The following is a 23775-nucleotide window of genomic DNA, read 5'->3' as shown; positions in this document are numbered from 1 at the left end:
GTGGCTTTAAATCTGGGATTTTTTTGTTACTTGATTAATTAAGGGCTATATATAAAAATGGTGATAGAAAATGGTATGCTCATCTGATGAAGTTGTACTGACGAAAACAAGGTGATACAGTTAAGGCGTTCATTTTGTTGATTTCTCATAGTTTGCATCTAATAAAGTTTGTGTTTTTTTCTGGTGAACCTTCCAGTGCCTTATTGTTTGGTTAGTGGTTTGAATTGAGGCACTTTTTCATTTATTTCTTTAAAAAAGTATAAATCAATAGTTATTATATCCTGTGATAACCAATCTTCCAATTGTATATCCACTTTCCTGTAGCCCATAGTTGTTTGTTTTTTGGATATATGTAGATTAATACTTTCGTCATGTAAGTGTGTAACAATAGTGCTGGAGTAATCTATAGAGTTACTAATTACAATACCACCACCTTTATCTTGTGTCATAATACGAATGCTCTTGTTATTTCTTAATGAATAAAAGCCTTTTTCATTCTTGTTCAAGTTATTCATCCCATACTTTTTGGTGTTACTCAAATGTCTATAAGTATTTTGCTTACAGGCATTTCCAAAAGCTTGGACCAGTGGATGGGAAACTGGTTGGAATATGCTTTTTCTTTAAATAAATTTCTCTATAGTCAGATGTCAACATTCCACAAGGCACAATATTAATGCTGCTAAAATGTAAAGCCAGAATGATTTTTTTCTGCTGAATAATTTTAATTCAGTTATACAATCTACTACATCAAAGCACTAGGAGACAATAAAAGTGAAACAAGTTTCAAATACAAATATGTTCCAAAGTAACTCAGTAGTGCAACTATACTTTACAGAACCTTTGAGAGAACTGTTCATTGTATAATGTGACAAACACACACACGCACGCATGCACGCACACACGCATGCACGCACACACACGCACGCACATGTGCACACACACGCGCACACGCACACACATGAGCACACACATGCACACACACACACACACACACGCACACACATGCACAAACAACCTTTATTTCAGAAGCCATGCATTGCATTTTAATCATTAATTGATTAAATGTTAATTGCTATGCATAATTTTTTTGGAAAAAATTTTTACTTACATACAGACTGGTCCAGTTTGCTGATGCAGACAAGTAGCATTATTAAGACAGTAACCCTTTGCACAGCGGGAAACACACTGAAATCCAACGTCTGGATTATATTCTAGATCATAAACATCATAGCCAGTCTCCAATGCGCAGTTAAAATATGATTTCAGCTGTTCTATGCTAACTGTTGGTAAACAAAAATAGTACTTTATCATACTGTATCACACTGATGTTTTCATATTACAAATGTCCTGGAAATGCACATCACTCCATTATTCCCAGTGTGTGGCAACATGAGCTTAAATTTTACACTAAATACAATAAATGAGAGGTATTCAGTAGGTATGTGATGGTTTACAGAAAAACAAAATGCCGTATGAAAAAATGAATACTTTTCCTGGGTGAAGTCAAGAACTTTGTGATGCTACATTTTTATGTGAAAGTGAGTAGAGGCTGTGGCTAGAGGGTGGCGCAGAGATGAAACCTGTTTTTTGGAAAATGTTTGTCTTTTGAAAGTAAAACAGTATAAACAGTGTGGAAGATTTTCAATTCCTGTATGTCTAGTTAATCACTATATATTAAAAACAGAAAAAAATAGAAAATGTTAGTAGCGAACTTAAAAGTGTCCTAACTCAAAAAATAAAAACTTATTTTGAAATGTTACTGATATTATGCAGAATTATTAACTCTAGTAGGTAATCAGAAGTAATCCAAGCAGGGTAGACAGTATGCTTCCAGTCGAAAATCCTTTATTAACAAAAGCAAGTGATCCAAACAAAACAAAAATTAAACAGAATGATAGTTTCATCACAAATTTTCTGACTATATATCTGTTACCAGGTATGGGAGCGGTTTGTTTTGTTTTAAAACAAAGTGTATTGGTATATATATATGTTAACAAATTCAAATCCCTTCCCCCATCCTTCTCAGCCTAATATTCGAGCTGGTACTGCCCTACTTACTGAATGTCCAAGTCATTTAAACCTTATGCACTTTAAATACAATTAAAAAAAATAATAATAATAATGATGTGGTGTTTCTTACTAAACAGATTATTATTAAACAGTCTGTGAATTTATCAAAGACATTATAATACACGGTTGGAAATATTTAAACATTGTACCATTTGGCAATCAAAAAAATTATTATATTTTAGCATCCAAAAAATATATTGTCCAAAATATAATCTATTTCCATAAATGCTCAAGCATCCTTATAACTAAAACTATATAAATAGCAACAAATAGTTAGACTGAAATAGCAAATAAGCAAGGATACTAATACACTCTAAGAAAATAGCAATAAAATTCAATTAATACCATATAGCAGAGTAAAAAGTGGCTTTTTAGGGATTTTTTTTTAAACCTATCAGAGTGAAGGATTTCCTGAATTATTTGTGGAGGAGGTTCCAGAGGTGTAGAGCCAGATAACAAAATGATCTGATATTTTTGCGTACTCCCAACTACACCAAGAAAGAAGAATGTAGGGGCTTTGCTGAACAGTAGGAAACCAAGAGCTCTTTGAGATATGCGGAAATCATTGCATAGGACTACATAAACTAAGAGCAAAACTTTACAAATGATATGAGACTGAGATGATAGCCAGTGTAGGCTCTATAAAACTGGGTTAATGTGATTGTAACTAAAAGTATATCTAAGTGAGCGAGCTTGGAATTCAAAACTAACTACATAGGAAAAATGGGAATTGTGGGGACAATACATACAGGGAAGGAATACGTTTTAATAGAAGACAGGACTTAAATGAGTTGTGTAATGTTTGACTGAAAATGATTGGGTAGATTATAAGTGATGTATAATGTTTACAACTGGGAGTGTGACAGTATGGTTTGTAATGTAAAATGCTTGCAACTAGGACTGTGTCAGTGTGGCTTGTTTTCATTTTTATAAATTTATGATTGCTTATGTTGTAAGTGATAGCTTAATAAAGATGTTTCTTGTTTAAAAAAGGGGCAAGAATTGAATAATTTATGTAATGTTGCTTAGGTTATATGATATATAGCAATATATATGGAATATAATATTTGTTAATGTTAATTTGTTAATATTGTCTGATTAGTTTTGTATAAATGCAAATTTGCCCATGTCACAAGTGATAATTCAATAAAGGTGTTTAAAAAAAATCTAACTACAAATAATCAAGCTCATATGTCAATACATTGACACTACTTTGCGCGAATGCAAAAACTCAATAAATGTTTTGCCAAAAGTACTTTTGATGGACTGAAATCTTTTTCCTCAGTGAGGTACCCCTTGCACCACCACACTTTCCGAATTTAAATATATCTCCTCCAAGACAGCATTAAAATGGAGAAAAGAGAATTCTCCACTATCGGCAAAAGTGCTTTTAATGGAACAGCTGTCACCCAAACTACGTTGACAGACTCCCAGTAAATTAAACTACAATAATAAAGAGCTGAAGATGGGATGCACAGTGGCACAGCTGATAGTGTTGTTGTCTTAAAGCAGGAGGTTCTCCAGTTCAGTTCTCAGCTGGGGTGCCTTCTGTGCTAAGTTTGCATGTCCTCCCTGTGTTCGTGTAGTTTTCCTCCAGGTGCTCTGGTTAACATCCACATTCCAAAGACATGCATAAGGTGAATTGGACACTTTAAATTGGCCACAAGAATGTGTGTGTGTGTGTGTGTGTGTGTGTGTGTGTGTGTGTGTGTGTGTGTGTGTGTGTGTGGTATAGGAGAATTACCATGGCAGGGCTAGCCACCCAGCAGTGCAAACTTTGGCTGTAGATACTTATCACTGTTGAAGTGACACCCTGACCCCAAGTGTAAAATGGGAAAATTGGAGTTATGGATGGGTGGAATAAAGATGTGAAGACAACAGATCATACACCACCAATGAAATATGTTTGGGAAGGAGAAGATATTTGACAAAACCAAGATTAACATGTGACACCTGGTCACCAATTGTCACTCTGTCATCAATAACCATATCAAGATTTTTAACCTTCTTTACAAATGTCAGCTTAACATCATTTCAAATATCTGTTGGATGTAAAGTAGGGCAGCTACTGTCTTTCAAAGAATAGCCATAGCAATTGTCTTGGCCATGCTGAGCCACACATAATTGACAATCATTCAATTATGGATGGATTCAAAATCTATCCTAAAGTATCCAGAGCAGAAAAAATTATTCTGATAGAAGAAGAGTAAAAGCTGTGTATCATCAGCATTACAGTAATGCTGAAGAAAGTTCACCCCAAATGCATACACATAATGGAAGCAGCTAAACAGAGAACTACAAACAGCCAAAATTGGAACCCTGTTGCACTCCAGATGTGAAAGGATAAGAGAGTGAAGAACTTATCTGAGTATGTCTTGACATTAAGGAAGAAAACTATTTAAGGACAGTACCCACACCTCAATAGTAGGTTCAGAGCTGATTAAGAAGAATATTGAGCGAACCATGTCATATGTGGAGGAGAGTTAAAGAGAAGTAAAACAGAATAACACAATCAGACCCTCACCATTAGAAGGTCATTCAATACCTGTGTAAAGGTTGTCTCAGTACTATGTCTGGTGCTGAAACCAGACTGGAATGGCTCATGAACACAATATTTTTAACAGTGCAGTCCAGCTTTGTCAGTAGCAGTATCTATAAGTAAAAGACTTGAGATGGGGTTGTCATTATCCAAATCATCAGCATCCAAATTATGCCTCTTCAGAATAGGGGTAACCAAGGCCTCCTTTAATGCAGATGGAAAAAAATGACAATTAAAGAAGATGGGACTATCTGGTTAATCACTGGTCCAAGCACACCTAGGCAAGTAAAAACCAATCCTTGTGTGTGTGGATCCCAGCTGCCCCACCCCACCAAAAAAAAAAAAAAAAAAAAGAATAATTAAACAAACCACTTGTCCATAGAACTGACTCACTTTATTTAACATTATACATTTTCATCTCAATTAGTAAGGAACTTCTTCAAAATGTTGCATCAAATAAAGTAACAAGATTATGTAACATAAACATACCACATGAGCAACTAAAGCTAACAGCATTTTTAAAGAAACTAGTTCAGATTAGTCAATCACCTGAACCTCATGCCAGCTTTAAGTTAGAGACTCCATGCAGTTATAAGGAGTACCCTTTAAGCTTATCATGGAAGATAGAACTACCCACAGTGATGCCAGATTATAATTTTATGGAAGCAAGCTCTTGCATTCTTAAGAGGAAAGCACTGTTTGGGTGGAAAGATCATCTGGATTAATCTAGGTGGAAAGAAAAGTTGGAACTTTCAGGCTGTCCACCATCTGAAACAGTATAGTTGACCAGTCAGACACAGATGAGATCTTCCTTGATGGGAAGATTGCTTTCTTAGGGGAGATTTCTATGCGATAAACTGTACAGTGTTAATCCAGTCTAAGCATGACATTAGAACAGTCAGTATATCTCTTTGTGCAAGCCTTCAACCTTGTCTCTTCAAGATAAGCAGTATTATGTCAAATCATGGCTCTCGTGGATTAAGGTGAACAGGACATACACAATGTAGGGGGTGGAATCCAGAGAAGAATATACAGCTGTATAAAGGACTACAAATAATTCATCAGATTCAGTTGTACTGGACACCAAAAGTAACCACTGGGTGGCCAGGACAAACTGATCTCCAGTTACAGAATGCAATTTCCTCCAATCTATCAGTTCAAGAGTGGGCAGCTGTTACTGTGGTAAAGCAGTGAGAATCAAATAAGATGGTGGTGTGACCACGTAACAGGTTCCACTGTCACATCAGCAGCACAAACAACAAGTTGGAATACAAAATGTACAGTATTCAAAATGATGCATAGCAGGGACAATTACCTGATCAATGCCAAAAATCTTTCATGATAGAACTTCCTGCACTAAAATCACATTTGCCATAGACCTAGCATTTGAAGTAACCCGAAACTAAACAGTACTGTAGTCAACAAAACTGAGTCAGCAAGGAAATCTGTGAATTCCAGTAGTGATGTTCTCAGATTACAAAAGGAATAGTAAACTAAGAGGACCCCACAGCTTGCTCCTGTACCCATGATACACTTAATGGTATTGGTAGCCCCAAACGTTACCTTGGTCAGTCTCAGTGTAGAAAGAGAACAAGTTGCTACTTCATCCATGTTTTTGCCTGTTCTCAGGTGTTGTATCACAGAAAATATGGGAGAAACTACAGTCACTAAATAATTACCAAAGTTTTCATCTAAACGGGTTTCCATGATGAAGATTAGATCAGCATCTCACGGTAAATCTAAAATAATACTAGATCTGCTGTGGATGAATTGTGTATTAAAAAAGAGTGTCTGCATAGATGCCAGTAGAACTGAGGTCACCAATACTTGGCTTAGAGAATGACCTGGTTAACAGAGTGTGTAACACAAAAACAAACTTTGCCAGGTGTGACATTTTACACCACTGTGGCACTTGTCACTCTAGTTACCAGTGAACAACCCAAAAAAATTTGAAGCCCCATCTCTTGCCAATACATCTACAGTACCCACTCATACTCTTTTTCAAAATATGAAACTTGCCAGAAAGACAAAAGGCATTGAACTCAAGCTTAACACACCAAACAAAGCCTGGGTTCTACAAATATTGCATATAATATCTCATCCCATTAAACAGGGTTCAGAAAAAGGGCAATACATGGCATGCCTATAGCTAATGGGGTTTGGTTTTATTGTCCTGAATGCATCAGTGATGACTTAAAAAGTGAAAACATAAAACCACTGGGATTCATAAACTATGCAGTTGAAACACTGGTATGTCCCTAAGGGACATATGCTTATACACTGATAGACTGTTACTAGGCTAATGAGCTGGGGTGACTTTCTAAACCTAGCCAAATGTTCCCAAAAGAACAATGATGTCCTGTATCCAAATAGGACATTAAAGGCCCAGCATTTATAAGCTACCTCTGTCCATAAGGTAGATGGCTGGTGCCAGCCCCAGTGTAAATTTCCTTTTCCCTGTCCGCCAGTCTAGCTTGCACTTAAAATGGTAATAGACAATCTCAGCTTCATGTAGCTGGGAAGCTTGTTCCATAGGAGGAACAACCTGTGGGACACATATCTGTCTCTCCATATGTTCTGTTTAAGTCACAGACAAAATTCAGGACCTTAGACCTTGTATTTATGGTACTGTTTGACTTAGGAATATGCAGGAAACTCATAAGTGTGGGGTTTGTGGATGCATTGTAAGCTAGGCATAGATCACCCCCTCAGTAATCTATAGGAGACTGAGTAGAGGGAAAGGCTTTATGGCACTTCATGTAAGGCAGGTTTCTTAAGCCTTGTATTCTTTTTGTAATGAACCTCTGAGGTCACTCGAGCTGCTGGATATGCCTGGTGAGGTACATACTGAAGGGAGTATTATACTCTATGACTGGTCTAATAAGGACAGGGTACAGTGGGATAATGACCTCTTTGGACCTATATGCTATGCCCTTTCTTATAAATTGGACAACTTAAAAGGATTTCTTCACCACTGTGGCCACACAGTGGTCAAAGGTAAGGTTACTGTCTATGTGAGTACCCAGATCTCTGACTACTCAGTCGACTCTTAGGGGTGTATTATCAACATGGAAATTATCCAGAATGGTTGACTTTCCAAAGGGTACAATTATGCATTTCTTAGCACTGAGTTCAAGACCATGGCTTTGGCACCATTTGTTAGTCAGCAATAGGCCTTCTTGAAGACTGGTAGTGTCTGCAGGGGGTCGATAATAACCCCCAGCTTGCAATCATCTGCAAACTTAGTCACCCATAAGCCTACCCTATTTGATTCCAATTCAGACAAATAGATTCCGAAAAAGGAGCAGGCCCAGAAAAAAGCACTGAGGGACTTTGCTAGTGACTGGCCTCTTGGTGGGAGTGCCTCACCTATTTTGACCTCCTTGGTCCTATCAGTGAGTCAGTTGGCTATCCAGCAGGTAATAAGAAGGTTCATACCTAATTTACTAAGCTTGTCTATAATGCCTGAGTAGGGCATTTTATCAAAACCCTTGGCCTGGTCAATGTAAGCTGTGTGCAGTGCTTTCGTGACCCTCTCAAAGATGTCAGTCAGATTTAATAGACATGACCTTCCTTTAATAAAGCCAAACTGTAATGGGTCCACCATTTGCAGGTTAACTACATCCTCATGTATCATGTGCACAATGATTCTTTCCATGGCCTTACATATGAGGCTGGTCAGACTTATAGGCTTGTAGTTATCAGGATCGGTGGTTGGAGCTTCTTTGAGCAGGAGAATGACTATAGCCATCTTCCATTTCCTGGGAATAAAACCTGACTGTAGGCTCCAGTAGAAAAGTGATTCAAGTCGACCAGAGAGGTCATGTTTCCTGCTATTTAGTAAGCATCCCGGCATGTTATTAAGGCCCATCGATGCAGTGATTTAGGCCTTGGAAAATACATTGATGACCTGTTCCCTGATAATGGTTGGGGGGATTGTGTTATGTAGTATTTCCTTTGGACTATGTGTGGCAGGGGTAGGGTGAGAAATTTGAGATGAACCTGTGTGGGTGATGTAATTTACAATAATTCTGGACATTGTTGCATATTTCTCTTGTGGTTATGAACATAGACACTGTAGTACTTTTCCTGAAAAGATTTTTTTCTTTAAATGTAACATCTGAAGTATTAATTAACCCATTTAGCTGCCTCTTTAGAATGGTCAGGGGGCTTTTAGTATATTGGGCTTTCTTCTTCCTATGCTTGTCCAAGACTTTTCTTTCTTTTGTTGTATAACCAATTGGTATTGTTATTCCACCAGAGTGGCTTGTCTTTTGAGCTTGTCTTATTCTTAATATGAGTGGGCACAGCCCACTCCATACAGTTATCAATATGGCTGTACTGGGATTTTTTAAACAGCTCAGCATACACTATGGTGTCTACTGGGTTTGCATTTGGAATTTAGCCAAGGTTTCACTTAGTTGTGAGAGGCTAGCTTTACAATAGTTCCTAAAGGTTTTTGGTATTACTGGATGTCTGGATTTAATTTTTATTTCAAGCAATACTCCCTTATGGTCATATCTGGCATAGATGGGGTGAGGGACATAGCCCCCCCCCCCACACAGTCATGAATACAAGGTCAAGGATGTTTGTACGCCTGGTAGGAGAATAAACCAACTGTTCCAGGATTTTGGTATTAATGAAGTTTAGGAATTGCTGGGCTTGTGCATTAGAAGTGGTGTAGGACTCCCAACCTAAAGAGGGATAGTTGAAATCCCCCATGAAAATTGTATTGGGTTGAATGGTGAGGGACTGTAGTACATTGAGATAGGTAGTATGGGTTTCCTGGGACATGGAGGGGAACCTATAGGTTGCAAGGATATGGTACAACACACTGTTTATGGTGAGTTGCACGTGCATGACCTCCAGTGGGTAATACAATTTAACTAGTCTGGGTATGAGATTCTTTTAAATATAGACTGAGACTTCCCTAATTTTATGTCCCACCTGTGCTCATGTGCAGTAGCTGGTCTAAAGCTGCGAAAAGCATTATGACCTTGCACTACTATGGTACTCTCCATGACTTTTAACCATGTCTCCAATACTACACAGGTGTCTACACTCTCCAGGGAGAGGAAGACTAACAGGTAGTGGAGTTTCTTGTTAAGACTTCTAGCATTGACTAGTACCAACTTCAGATATTCCTTTGTAGGTTCAGTTAAGTTGGAAGGTTTATCAATTTGGCATTGCTTAAAAAAGGCATGATGGGGGTGGAAAAGATCTTTGCTAATATCCAAGAGGGGATAAGTGCAGACCATCTCTGGCAAAGCAATGTGGTTTGTCAACAATGTCCTCCCAGGCCATCAAATATTGTACCCCTTGGATTGACACCAGAAGCTAAGCCAATTGTTAAAATCAATAATTCTTTGTTGGTAATGTGGCATCACCCTTGGAGAAGGTAGTATGCTGCTCAGTGCTGGGCTCATACCTGCCTGAGATGCATAATCAGTGAGCTAGATCATGTCTCACTACATATAGTCAAGGGAGGTATATCTCAGGTCATTAACACCCATATGGACTGTGACAGAGTCATACTGGTACCTGTGGTTCAATGACCTAAGTGCCTGTGTGACTTCACGGATCCCAACCCTGGAAAGGCAGCTAACCATGACTCTCTTCTTACTCAGTCTGGTGCATTGGACATCGGTGTGTCTCACTACTGAATTACTAATGAGCAGGAAATTTGGCTGTGTGATGAGGCCTTAGCAGTTGATGCACTGTTACTGTGTGTAGCTGTGGGTGATGTTTTATCATTGTGTTTACATGATGGCTGAAGACCCTTTATTTGAAAGTGCTGTGCAGAAGGTCTTAGATTTTCAGCATGAGTGGTATAGCATTAGTTTTGGTTGTATAAGACAGTTTTGCCTGGTGCGTTAAAAGTGTATTTACACCTCTTGTCTACTTTATCTGTTTTATTAAGAATAACTGGGTTGTCAGTATACATAAGGCAATTGCTACAATGCCCCAGAATACCCATCTCAACCAGACTGGCCGCAGATAGTGTCAGGAAGTGCATATCCATGGATACTGATCTACTAGGGAGGAGTGAGGGAAATTTAAATATTGAGTTGGCCAATAGCACAAGGAAGTTGATGAACAGCACTCAGCTATAGACAGACTATATGCTCTAGTAGTTAAAAAAATCTTTCTAGGCAGTAATATAATTTTAAAAGAAACTTACACTGTGAGAGATCAGCGTCTGCACAGATTACAAGGGAGAATTACTCTGTGAGATACCAGTGTCTATACAGATCACTGCTAGGTGCTGCTATGCAGAGAGAAACAGAACTTCTCCTTTTGGCTTTTTCCATCAGGGGTCACCACAGTGGAACAATAGTTCACAGAACAAGCAACAGTTCTAACTAAAGACTGTAAAAAAGGTTAAAAAGTACAGATATTCAACATAGAAGCACTCAATTAATGCAGCTGTGACAAAGACAATGTGAAAAATAAGTGCCAAAACAGTGGATATGGTATAATGTCTTACTTGCTCGTAGGTTAAAAGTCAAGCATTGTGCAACTGTGATGCTTAAATAGGAGAGGAGATTTAATAAAAAAAAAAACACAAACAAGGCCCTGTGGCCAGTCAAAAAACAGCATACTCTACACCTGGCCACTACAGGAAGTTTAAGGAGTAACACAGTAAAGACTTTACCTTTGTTGGGTCTTTATTGTAGTTTTTACAGTGTGGTTTATCTGTGTGACCTTTTAACCCTTTTGTTTGGATGTTATTTATAATATTTTGCAATTACTCTAATGTTATGGATATCAGACTTGTTTATAAAATGTTTTTCTAAAGTGTGGACAAACAATCCATTTATGCTGTACTGATGAGTTCAGAAAAAGGGCTAAACATGGCATGTCTCGAGCTAGTGGGGTTTAGTTTTATTGGCCTGAATGTACTAGTGCAGAGTTATAAAAGGGAAACTACAAAGTCACGGGTATTCAGAAACCATGAAGCTGAAACACTGTCATGTCCTTAAAGTGTCATTTGCATCTATTCCATGTGCTTCCACTGCAGAAGGTTGAAAGTATTATGCAGTGAAGACTTTCTCTGCTGGGTCTTTTTTACAGGTTTTAATACTCGGTTTCTCTATATGACCTTTTTACCCTTTACTTTGGATTAAATAGTTCCAAATGATGTAAATCCTTTACAGCAGTGAAAAACAATTTCTTAGAATACAAGAAGAGGATGACTGGAGTACAAAGTGAATTTTATGCAATGATGGAACATTTTCTTTAGATCACACTTCTCTCAGATGCCTTCAGATATAGTTAGTGGGTATGTTGTATGTTGTTGTGTCTTTCAGCTTTTCCTGGTTAGGGGTCGCCACAGCAGAACTCCGGTTCGCTAATGATTGGCAGTAGATTTTTATGTGCCGAGTTGCCAGCCCTGATGCACAACCTTCAATGAAGGTACGCCCATTCACGCATGTCTTCACACAGAAGACGCTCTAGCTGAGAATCGAACGGGACGTCTTACTGTGAGGCGACAGCACTACTGCAGCACCATTCAAATATTTGTGAAAGAACTGCATTTACATCTTCTGCTTAGTTCACCAATTAAGGCCCCCCCCCCAGCATCAAACAGTGAACCTGGGTTGTCCATCCAGTCATATCATGGTAAACTTCGAAGATATTTTGGGGGTGAGTTTAAATGAAGATTTGTATTGTTTGCTTATGCCCAGCTGTGGTCTTTATAGCCCTTTCCCATACCACAATTGAAAATTCATCACAATAAATTATTTGGTCAATAACAGCCTGGGTATTATTTTTAAATGAATTATTGTAATCAGCAGATAGCAAAATGATAACCACAAACCATGTCACTATATTTTTCAAGAGACGGGTACTGAATCTAAAAACATTTTTTGTGCCCTTCTTATATAGGTGTTTAACAGCAAACACAAAGAGAGATAATAGACAAAGCCACTTCATAGTGTACTGTTTTCTCCTTAGCTTGACAATAATCCTCTACATCTTGACAAAAAGCTTACCATTAGGCTTGGAAAACAATTCACAAGAAGTTTGCCAACATGGGTGTATAGATCTTTCTTGAAATAGTTAATTAAACATGGCTATATATATTCACTTGCCTCAGAAGCTCCCGTTTCTCTGCAATGTTCAATTTCACAGACTACAATGTACTGCTCTGTTACATTTAAAGTGAAACTAGATATTTTGGCACTAGAGCATATATTTGCTTGTTTTAAACTTAAGCTTACAATTGGTAGCATAAAAATCTTGCGTTGTACTCATAAGGTGTTTTGAAGGAAGATATACCATAAAAATTGCAATGCGGTTATACTTAAATAATATAATTAATGATTGTCACCAGAATCTTTATATTTCATTAGTCCTCTCATAATCCTGCTTTTGAGCAACAGATATAAATATATTCTTTAGACTTGAAAATGTTCTCATAGTTTGGAGAAAAAATGTTAATTCAGCTGTAAAGCAAATGTTTGTCTAGAAATGAAACCCATGACATTCATAAGGTGGCCTGAAGAAATGAATGAATGAAAGTCTGGGGATGAAAAAAGTAATAGCGCTGCATTTGTACAATTAGATGTATATTCATAATGCAGGTAGAACTTTCTTGTTTAAATTTTTAATGTAAACTTGGATTTACTACACAATGTACAGGATTGAAAATGTCATTATTAAAGGTGCTAAACAATCAGCAGCTTTTCTATAAGAAAATATGGCTCAAATAAAAAGTATCCAGATTTCATAATGCTAGAGATGAATTCTGTTTCTTTCCACAAACTACAAGATAATCAATGATGATGGCATAAAATTGCCACATGCCTCTATAGAGCAGAATGAACACCATATGAAATAAGGAAGTATCACCAGGGAGAAATTTAAAAAAGATCCAGTGGGTCACTGTGTTCCACCCTACAGTATCTTGGGGTATTCCTCTTGCAGAATGAACTCAGTGTTAGTATGTATAAGTGCATAAGTAGGCTATATGTGGTGCATGCAATTTGTTGAACTCACCAAGTTATTTTCACTGCCATGAGTTGCAATGTCTGGTCTCACACACCAGATAAGTATCACACAGAGGCATATGGTTGTAGCAGCATTTAGTCAAAATGGATTGTGAGACCTGTTACTCATCCCATTTCTTCCAAACAGTCCATGAAATGTTGTCAGGTATGTGTAGGCTATGACTGATACCACATGCAGCAGTGGGTGACTTTAGTAACACAATAATGATGTGCATAATTTTTTTGTCAATATATATGTTTACATTCTATTCACAGACATTTGGCGGCTAATGTTACAAATATGGTCACTAAAGATGGCTACTCCATGAAGGGAAAGCAACAATTAGCCCAGTCCTGGGTGTCACTTATAGTTGAGTCATGCAACAAAGGTTTATGTTATGTTGCTAAGATGATACAGTAATGTATTCATTTCTTTCTACTGTCATATACTGAACTGTTTCCCTTTTATTAACTGCATTTCATTTTAATTTATTTGTTCAGTCTTAGTGTGTTAGGCACTTGGAAAGGCTATTACTGTTAGACACATTCAGCTTCTGAGTATCAAACACAATATAGTCTGAAGTATATAAACACAAGCAAGGTAACAGCCAAGATAAATAGTTCACTGGAATAAACATCCAATTATACAACGACACCCCATTAAATATTCAAAAACGTGCATGCTGATTGGTCAGCGTGCACATTGTAAATCAGAGTTATAGTAATGGAAAAAGGTCCAGTCACCTGCATTACTATAAGTCTATTTTTTACATCAATGGAGAACGCAAGATCTCCGTTGCTTCACACTATCTCGCTATGTTAAATGAATTTAACATAGCGAGACAGCTTTAGAAAAGCAACGGAGATTCTCCGTTGCTTTTTTTAAAGTTGCCTCGCTATGTTAAATGAGTTTAACATAGCGAAACAGTTTTTAAAAAGCAACAGAGATCTTGCTTTCTCTGTTGCTTTTGCCCACAGCTCTGATGCACTGCGTAGGCATGAGCATGCGCAGTACATCAGAACTGCCGCAAAGTACCAGACAGCTGTGGAAGGGCAGCAAGGAGGCATTATACAATGCCATTATTTAAGAAAAGTAATTTTTTTTTTCTTAAATAATGTTATTGTATAACAGCAATAATCCACTTCTGGGTGTGGGTAATGCTGGATTTACCCACGGGTGGCTTTGTTTGGCCACTTGGGCTTTGCCCTCGTGCCCAAACCACACCAACCGTGGATAAATCCAGCATTACCCATACCCAGGCATGGGTTATTGCTATAATAAGTCCACAAAAACATCCAGCAAACTGACCAAGTGATAATAAATATCACTTCTTCAGACCATAACTAAAGTGCAATGGGTGGTGCACTTTATGCATACATTAATTAAAAACAACCAATCAAAACATAAAAACAATAAAAACAATCTAATCAAATAATGACATTGCTTACCTACCTATCTACAATAAAACATTGTCTTGGTTTTAATATTCTCTGGATTGTGGTTCCTTCATAATTTGGTCGGTTTGCTGGATGTTTTACAGTCTGAAGTATGTTATTCATTTACCCATATAGTTTGAAGTATTTTATAAATTTGTATACTTGCATAATTTCACATCTGTTATTAATTACTTAAGCTCTTATTTCAGCCATACACCCAGGTACTTGTTTTCATTAGCTGATTGATTAATTTCAATATGGCAGTGAATTAGAATCTGTACTGAAACAATGAATACTGGGTAACATGTAACCTAGAAAAGAATATGCTTCATAACGTGGCACAATGTGCACTTGGTAACATGTAACCAAGAAAGGAATATGCTCCATAACGTGGCACAATGAACACTGGGTAACATGTAACCTAGAAAAGAATATGCTCCATAACATGGCACAATGAGCACTGGGTAACATGTAACCTAGAAAGGAATATGCTCCATAATGTGGCACAAAGAGCACTGGGTAACATGTAACCTAGAAAGGAATACGCTCTGTAACATGGCACAATGAGCACTGGGTAACATGTAACCTAGAAAGGAATATGCTCCATAATGTGGCACAATGAGCACTGGGTAACATGTAATCAAGAAAGGAATATGCTCCATAACGTGGCACAATGAACACTGGGTAACATGTAACCTAGAAAAGAATATGCTCCATAATGTGGCACAATGAGCACTGGGTAACATGTAACCAAGAAAGGAATATGCTCCATAACGTGGCACAATGAACACTGGGTAACATGTAACCTAGAAAGGAATATGCTCCATAATGTGGCACAAAGAGCACTGGGTAACATGTAACCTAGAAAGGAATATGCTCAATAATGTGGCACAAAGAGCACTGGGTAACATGTAACCTACAAAGGAATATGCTTCATAACGTGGCACAAAGAGCACTGGGTAACATGTAACCTAAAAAGGAATACACTTCATAATGTGGCACAATGAGCACTAGGTAACATGCAACCTAGAAAGGAATATGCTTCAAAATGTGGCACAATGAGCACTGGGTAACATGCAACCTGGAAAGGAATACGCTCCGTAACATGGCACAATGAGCACTGGGTAACATGTAACAGAAAGGAATATGCTCCATAATGTGGCACAATGAGCCCTGGGTAACATGCAACCTAGAAAGGAATATGCTTCAAAATGTGGCACAATGAGCACTGAGTAACATGTAACCTAGAAAGGAATACGCTCCGTAACATGGCACAATGAGCACTGGGTAACATGTAACCTAGAAAGGAATATGCTCCATAATGTGGCACAATGAGCACTGGGTAACATGTAATCTAGAAAGGAATATGCTCCATAATGTGGCAGCACTTATTGAACAAACAAACCTACAGGAAAGCTGGAATAGATAAGCAACCTACACATCCTGTCTTTGAAGGTGGGGAAAAAACAAAACTATCCAAATGAAACCTATGCATACAAAGTAGGCACACAAAAAGTCCACACAGAAAGCAATGAAGTTCAGGATCAAACTTCATACCATAGTAAAATGACATAACACCTCTAACTGCAATTCCACATTGTCAAAGGAATCTCCTTTTCAAAGGACTCTTTAAATGTTACTGCTCTGTTATTCAAACCATACTGCCATATCAATTAATTTACCATTCAAATATTTTCATTCATCTTGAGGAAACCCACAAAGAAACTCAAGCACAACATGGCTATCATAACCATAACATTATCAGTAAAATCTAACACAACATATATATTACTTACGCATTGGTTCTGCATCCGTTGCGCTGGAGTTACTATATGAAATATTGGATGATGAGATGGTGCGCTTTAGTCGCTTGTTGGCATTAGCACTGTTTTGTAAAGCACTTATAACTTTTGAAAGTAAGTTCACATTTAGAAATTGAATTACTGTGCTGTTGGCATTGTACATGAAGTCAGATGTGATATTTGCTTCATATGAGTCGTTTAGTGGTAGCAAACTGTAAATGAATCAAAAACAGTTTATGCGTCAACAGAGATCTGACACATATAGCCTTTTTATGCTGATGAATGTCACAGGAATAAGATATGTTTGAAAAGCATTGTGGATAATACTATATAGGCTATTAATGAATAAATAAAAATCTTAGCCCATAACATAGTTAATTTCTAAATTTAACATTAATTGTACAAGTAAAAATAAAAATATTTTAATGTTCTGGTTATTACAGTAAAGAACAATCTGTTCTATATGTTTTATATGAAACAAAATCTGCATTTCTGACTTTTAGAAAGTAACTGAACTGTAGATCAGTTCAGAAACAAAACCGTTATGCTGGACATGTATTCTATAAATGAATGAATTAATGGTACTGAAATTTAGATCTTAGTTAGCAAAAAACAGCTTTTTTTAAAAAGGTTTTGATAAATTTATTACATGGCCAGATGTCCCATATTGTGTTTCAAACTGTTCCTTTTTTAACTTCTCCAAATGTTTTGGGTTTCTAATACCAAGACAGAAATGAACCCCATTCCTAAGTCAAAGTATGATTAAAGTTCATGAAATTAGTATACTTTCAATCTTTGATGTCAGCCAGAAGTGCTTTTTGCAGCACCCACAATGTGCCCAGTAATGACTCCTTATGCAGTTCATATGGAGTTACATAGGTTCATAGGTTCATACTAGGCTATCTGCCCTGGGGCAATTACAAGCCTAGCCCGATTTTGTTTGGCTTACGCCGCCCCTAGATTTGACAATACTGTGCCCTTTTTAAGGTTTAGTTTACTGTGTCTCTGTCTAATAGTAACACGAAAGTAATCCCCAGGACAAACCTACGATCCCCCATCCACTCATCAAGATTCTTCTTGAAGAGATTCAGTGAGGTGCTCTGCCTAACATGAATTGGAATTTTATTCCAGAGCGAAGGGAGCCTCTGGGTTATGAATCTGTCCCTCCAGCAAGTTCTATTTATTTCTGTGCTGAGGTTCAAGTCTCTCGAGTGTGTGGCTCTAAGGGATTTAGATTTACTGAGGTGGAGCATGTCCATTAATTCTGGATTGGACATAGCTTTATATGTCAGGCATAGATCACCTCGAAGTAGGTGGTATGCAACTGAGTAGAGCTGGAGTTTTTTTAACCGAGCAGCATATGGCATCTGCTTGAGTCCCTTGATCCTCTTGGTGAGGTACTTTTGGGGTCTTTCTAATTGCTGCAGGTGTCGGGTAAGGTACATACCAAAAGGGGCATTGTATTCTATGATGGGCCTGATGAGGGATGAATAAAGGGGCATGATTACCTCTCTTGATCTAGATGTGAATCCTTTCATGATGAGGTGGGCTATGTAGAAGGTCTTTCTAACCACTTTGGCAATGTGGTTGTCAAAGGAGAGATTGCTATCAACTTGGGTCCCCAGATCCCTAATTACTTTCTCTGTACTTAATGGGTTACCGCCTATGTGGTAATTTGTGGGCACATTGTTTTTGCCAAAGGGTATGACTATACACTTTTTGGCATTTAGCTTTAGACCATGGCTCTGGCACCAGTTATCCGTCTCTGTGAGACCTTTTTGAAGGATGTTTGTGTCAGCTGGAGAGTCGATTATGGCACCCAGTTTGCAGTCATCTGTGAACTTGGTGAGCCATAGTCCTCCCACGTTAGCCTGTACCTCGGAAAAGTATATACCGAACAAGAGCGGTCCCAGGACAGAACCTTGTGGGACGCCACTTGTGACCGGTTTCAAGACTGACATGGCTCCAGCAACTCTCATTCTGTGGGTTCTGTCTTTGAGCCAGTTTGCGACCCATCTTGTGACATAGGGGTTTATATTTAAGCTGGATAGCTTATCTATGATGCCCGAGTGGGGTATTGTGTCAAATGCCTTTGCTAGGTCCAGATAGGTTGTGTGGACTACCTTCCCTTCATCTATGGCTTTGGTGACTGTTTCAAAGAAGTCGACCAGGTTCAAAAGGCAGGATCTGCCCTTGACGAAGCCAAATTGGGTAGGATCTAGTGTCTGTAGGTCCTCAATGTCTTTGTTTATGAGCTCCATGATGATCCTCTCCATAGCCTTGCAGACTAGGCTAGTCAGGCTTATGGGGCGATAGTTTCCAGGGTCCGTAGAAGCTCCACCTTTGTGGAGTGGGACCACTGTTGCTGTACGCCATTCTGTGGGCACATATCCTGTAGTGAGGCTGAGATTGTACAGCTGTTTTATTTGCAGGATTAGTTCTTCTTGGAGTTCATGTAGGACACAAGCCGGGACGCCATCTGGTCCCATGGAAGCAGTGTTTTTTGCTTTGGAGAGGGCAGCCTTCACTTGAGCATCAGAGTTGTTTGGGAGGCAGCCCTCTGCTGGGATAGATACTTGCTCTTTTGGGGGTGGAGGGGTGGAGAAGTTTGCACTGAACCTGTCTGCCAGGATATTGGCGATGTCTGTGGGTTCAGTGTATTTTTTGTCATTTAGAATCAACTCAGAACAAGTCTGGGAGTTGCATCCCAGGTTCCTAACATAACTGAAAAAAGCCTTATGATTATCTTTAGTGTCCTGTGCAATTTTTCTCTCGAAGCTGGCCTTGGAGGATTTTATGAGGTATCGTAATTTTTTGCTAGTACTGATCAGAGCTGCCTTCCCTATTAGGGATTTTGCTCTATCATGTAGTAGCTTCCTCCTTCTGTTGTACAGTTTATTTATGGCTGGGGTCCACCAGACTGGACGCCTGCCTTTGGATGATTGAGTCTTGGTTTTGTTTGGGATAGCATGATCCATGCATTCCTGGAGATGTCAGTAGAATGCGTTTATATAGGATTCTCCAGTTTGGGACGTAGTTTCCACTGGCCCTGGGGCCTTGAAGGATTCCACTTCAGTTTTGAGAAGTGAGAAGTTTGCTTTTGAGAAGTTTTTCACTGTGGTTTTCTGGGTTGGGGGTGGGGTCGGGATGTGGATATCCAGTGAAATTAATTTATGGTCTGATCTTACCAATGAGAGATATACTTCTGGTATGGAGCATAGAGTACCCATGTTGGTAATGATTAGGTCTAGTATGTTATCCCCTCTTGTGGGAGTGGTGACTAGTTGTTCCATAGCATTTGAGTTTATAATTTCCAGGAACCTTTGGGCTAAGGTGCTGGGGCTTGAGTAGTGCTCCCAGTCTATGTTTGGGTAGTTGAAGTCACCCAATATAATGGTGTTCGGAGAGATCTTCATGTTCTCCAGTGTTTTCAGGAAAGCCGAGTGGGATTCCTGACTTTGTGAGGGTGGTCTGTAGGATGCTATAAACTGAAAAGCAGTCTTGCCCACTGTTAGTTGCACATGGATGATCTCCGATACGTGCAATGCCACTAACCTGGAGGTGTGGATATCCTTGATAAATATGGAAACTCCCCCTCCTTTTGTGGTTCGGTCCGGGTTTTGGGGCCGAAAAGCATGATATGAGGTATAACCTGGTAGTGCTGGTGTGCTCTCTGGAGCCTTGAACCAGGTTTCTGTCACTGCACAGATATCGATGTTCTCCATACTGAGGAGAGCTTTGAGTGCGTGCATCTTGAGGTTAAGACTTCTGGCGTTTAGCAGCATTACCCTTAGTTTCTTGTTCCTTGTGCTGTCTATGGAGGTGGGTTTGACTTTTGAGCCTTGCCTAAAAAAGGCACTATAGGGGTGGCAAGAGCCTTTGCCAATATCCGAAAGCCCAGTGGTGACAGGTATTGGTAACATATCTAAATATGATTGTAGATTCTTTATACAAAACCCATTGCTCTTACTACTATTGGAACTATCTGGGTATCTTTCTTCCACATTGCTCTCATTTCTGCCTGCAAATCCTGATATTTTATGATTTTGTGTCTCTTTGTATGCAAGACACTGTAGTCACTGGGTGTGGTCATTTCAATGATCAATGCTACTTTTGTCTTCTTTTCAATGACCACTATATCCAGTTTTCTAGCATCTATCTTTTGAACTGTTGGTAATGGATGATTCCATGTGATGTAGACTTCATCATGTTTGATGATGCTTTGTGGATCATGTTTCCAGTATTTTTCAACCACTTCAATACCATAATGTTTGCACAATTCCCAGTGCAACAGTCTTGCCACTTTTAATATCTGCTCTATATCTGTGTGCTTTTAATCATATAGTTCTGAAATAAAGGAAGTTATAGGAAAAAGTAGTTTGCAGAGGTGATGATGACCAGAACATCGGCCTATTAAGGACATTGCTAAGTTAAATAAAGTCTGTTTTTTCAGTCTTATAATGGACACACAAGTATGAGTGAAGAACAATGATGAATAAAGAGAAAAAGATGCTGAGAGCTGAATCTTTACGAGTGTAAACCACTAGTCACAAAGAAAGAGTTAGAAGAAATTCTGCCTATACTTTGGAACTGGTTTAGTGAAAACTAGTTTATATGGCACATAACACTGGAAGAAAATATAAGAGTTCTGAATGTCTGTATTACAGAGGCAGAATGGGTCTGCACCCATACATGTCTTCCAGGCAGAAGGAAATTTATTGTACATACTGAAGGGTATTTGCAACAGAATGGAACCTATAGACACAACATTCAAATGCTTTCTTAGAGCAAGATGCTGTTACTAAAGTGGTAATATTTTGAGGGTCTATATTGCATTATCGGAGTTTCAAAACTTTGAATCTGATATGGTCGACACCATATAATCTAAGTCTTGAAAAATTGAAAATGTAATAAAACACAACAACCTACAAAAACAAACCATTTAAATGCTCTATGCAGAGGACAAGCCCCCATGCACCCCCCACATCCCCGCTACTTAAATATACCAACTCCGAGATTGCACTACAGTGCAGAAAAAGGAAATCTTCCCTTTCCGTGCTGTACGGACATCTCCGTTAAAAGATTCGAAGTTTCAAGACTTCGATCATATGGTATTGACCATATCAGATTTAAAGTTTTGAAATTTCGATCTTCTGATATAGACCCTATTTTGATGCCCCTAATAGAGCAGTGGTAAATGTTTAATGATGTTGTTGGAGATGTGAGGAAGAAAATATATTGTACTTGGGTTCACATGTGGATTTTTATCCCTATGCATAAATTCTAGACTGCACATATATTTTCTTTTAGCAATTAGCAAGAAATTAAATGTTTTGCTCAGGAAGTTGCAATAAGGCCACCAACACAGGAGACTAAATGGAATGGACATGCTGGGATTTTGAACTCTGCTAGTATGATAACAGAATCTGATGTCGTAAGATATGCAGTTACCTTAAGCTGCTTCTGTGAAATTATCTTTTAATTTTCATTCATTGATTAATATTCTCAACTTCAGATGATATTACATCAAGTCCAAAACCAAATTTAACATTATTTTCTTTGTTTTCATTAAAGTTAATTGCCTTGATTTGAATATTATTTAGTTATTACAGTCCTTGAATACAGTTCACTCTGCCTACAGTGACTTTGATCTGCATGTATTAGTTTGAACACAGGTGGATTTCATTACTGCAGATATTTTGCTGCTGCTGTTTATTATTTGACTCACTGAGGTATCTCATAATATTCTGTAGTGTCACCAACAATAACATTGTGCTGTTTTTGTTTGGCTCTGCTATTTGTTCTTCATGAAATAGTCTTAATTTTTTCTTGGTCTGTTTCTTCACACACACACCCCCCCTCCAACCATCAAGCCAACTCTGGATGGCTTGGTTTATTGGTCTTCCTTCATTATTTACAATTTAAATGTGGATTACAATTTAAATGTGGATTAGACAGGTATAAATTAGGCCATCATAAGGCAAAGTTAATAGTTTTTCACCTAACATGAATACTGCTGAAGCCCTGCTGGGCTTTGTGAGTGAATGTGCTTCCACACACAGTTCAACCCCAACTACAGTGCAGAAATTTGGTTGGTAGGCCAAGCATCTATTTTTATTTTACATTTGCTTACTAGGGTAGTATTAAGGGCCTCACGTGTTTCACCACTAAGACTTCTCTAGGATAGTAGCTTTGAGGTTGAGGTGAGTTTTTTGACATCCATCTCTTGGGCCCATACTAAGATGGTTCCACCTTGTGTTCTGCTGTCAGTAGTTTGTTTATAGCCTTTGATAAGGGACATTAATAAAAGCTTTGCTATAGTCCCTTTACGTCACTTGTATTGCCGCTTTACTTAGAAAATCTTTTTGTTATATCAGGACACACAATAAATATATTTCGCAATACCTTTTTGCTATGAAATTGTGTTGTTCTACATATTACTCTCCTATGAAATCAAAATAAATCATAATCATTTCCCTGAATATTTTTTGCTGTCTTTCTCTACCACTGAGCTCAGACTGTTCATCTCACAGATATGACTGACATTTTGGATTTGTGTATACATACATATGAACAAGCTAAGGATATCAGAAGGTATTTTTCTAACTATCTAGTTACTATATCCTGTATCATGCTCTGAACACCAGCACACATAAAGCCACATGTAGAATAAAGTGGGTAAAATATTTAAATGTGTTCATAGTTCATAGGTAGGTACTAGGCTATCAGCCCAAGGGCCTAAGTAAGCTAGGCAACAAGGCTCCCTGGCTTACGCCACCCAAGAAAGTTATTTTCCTGTGCCACTGTCGAGCAGAGCCACAGAAGTGATCCCCGGGGTGTATTTCCTATTTCCCATACACTCGTCAAGATTTTTCTTAAAGAGTGCTAATGAGGAACTTTGCTTGACATAGATGGGTAACTTGTTCCAGAGTAT

At 38.3% G+C, this 23775-nt stretch overlaps 1 protein-coding gene across 1 annotated transcript in view; it reads right to left on the bottom strand.

Annotated features, from left to right (window-relative positions):
* The window catches only part of LOC122801234 (mucin-4-like), a 152887-nt gene that overhangs the window by 40087 nt on the left and 89025 nt on the right, over window positions 1-23775 (bottom strand). The window contains exons 7-8 of the mRNA XM_044070786.1: window positions 16836-17053; window positions 1109-1280 (exon numbers count right to left, since the gene is read on the bottom strand). Coding sequence (XP_043926721.1) covers window positions 1109-1280; window positions 16836-17053 — 390 coding nt within the window. The remainder of the gene's footprint in view (window positions 1-1108; window positions 1281-16835; window positions 17054-23775) is intronic.

The sequence above is a fragment of the Protopterus annectens genome, chromosome 4.part1 (genome assembly GCF_019279795.1).
Source record: "Protopterus annectens isolate FY-2018-M chromosome 4.part1, PAN1.0, whole genome shotgun sequence".
Lineage (NCBI taxonomy): Eukaryota > Metazoa > Chordata > Ceratodontiformes > Protopteridae > Protopterus > Protopterus annectens.
This window is presented reverse-complemented; position numbering and strand designations above follow the sequence as displayed.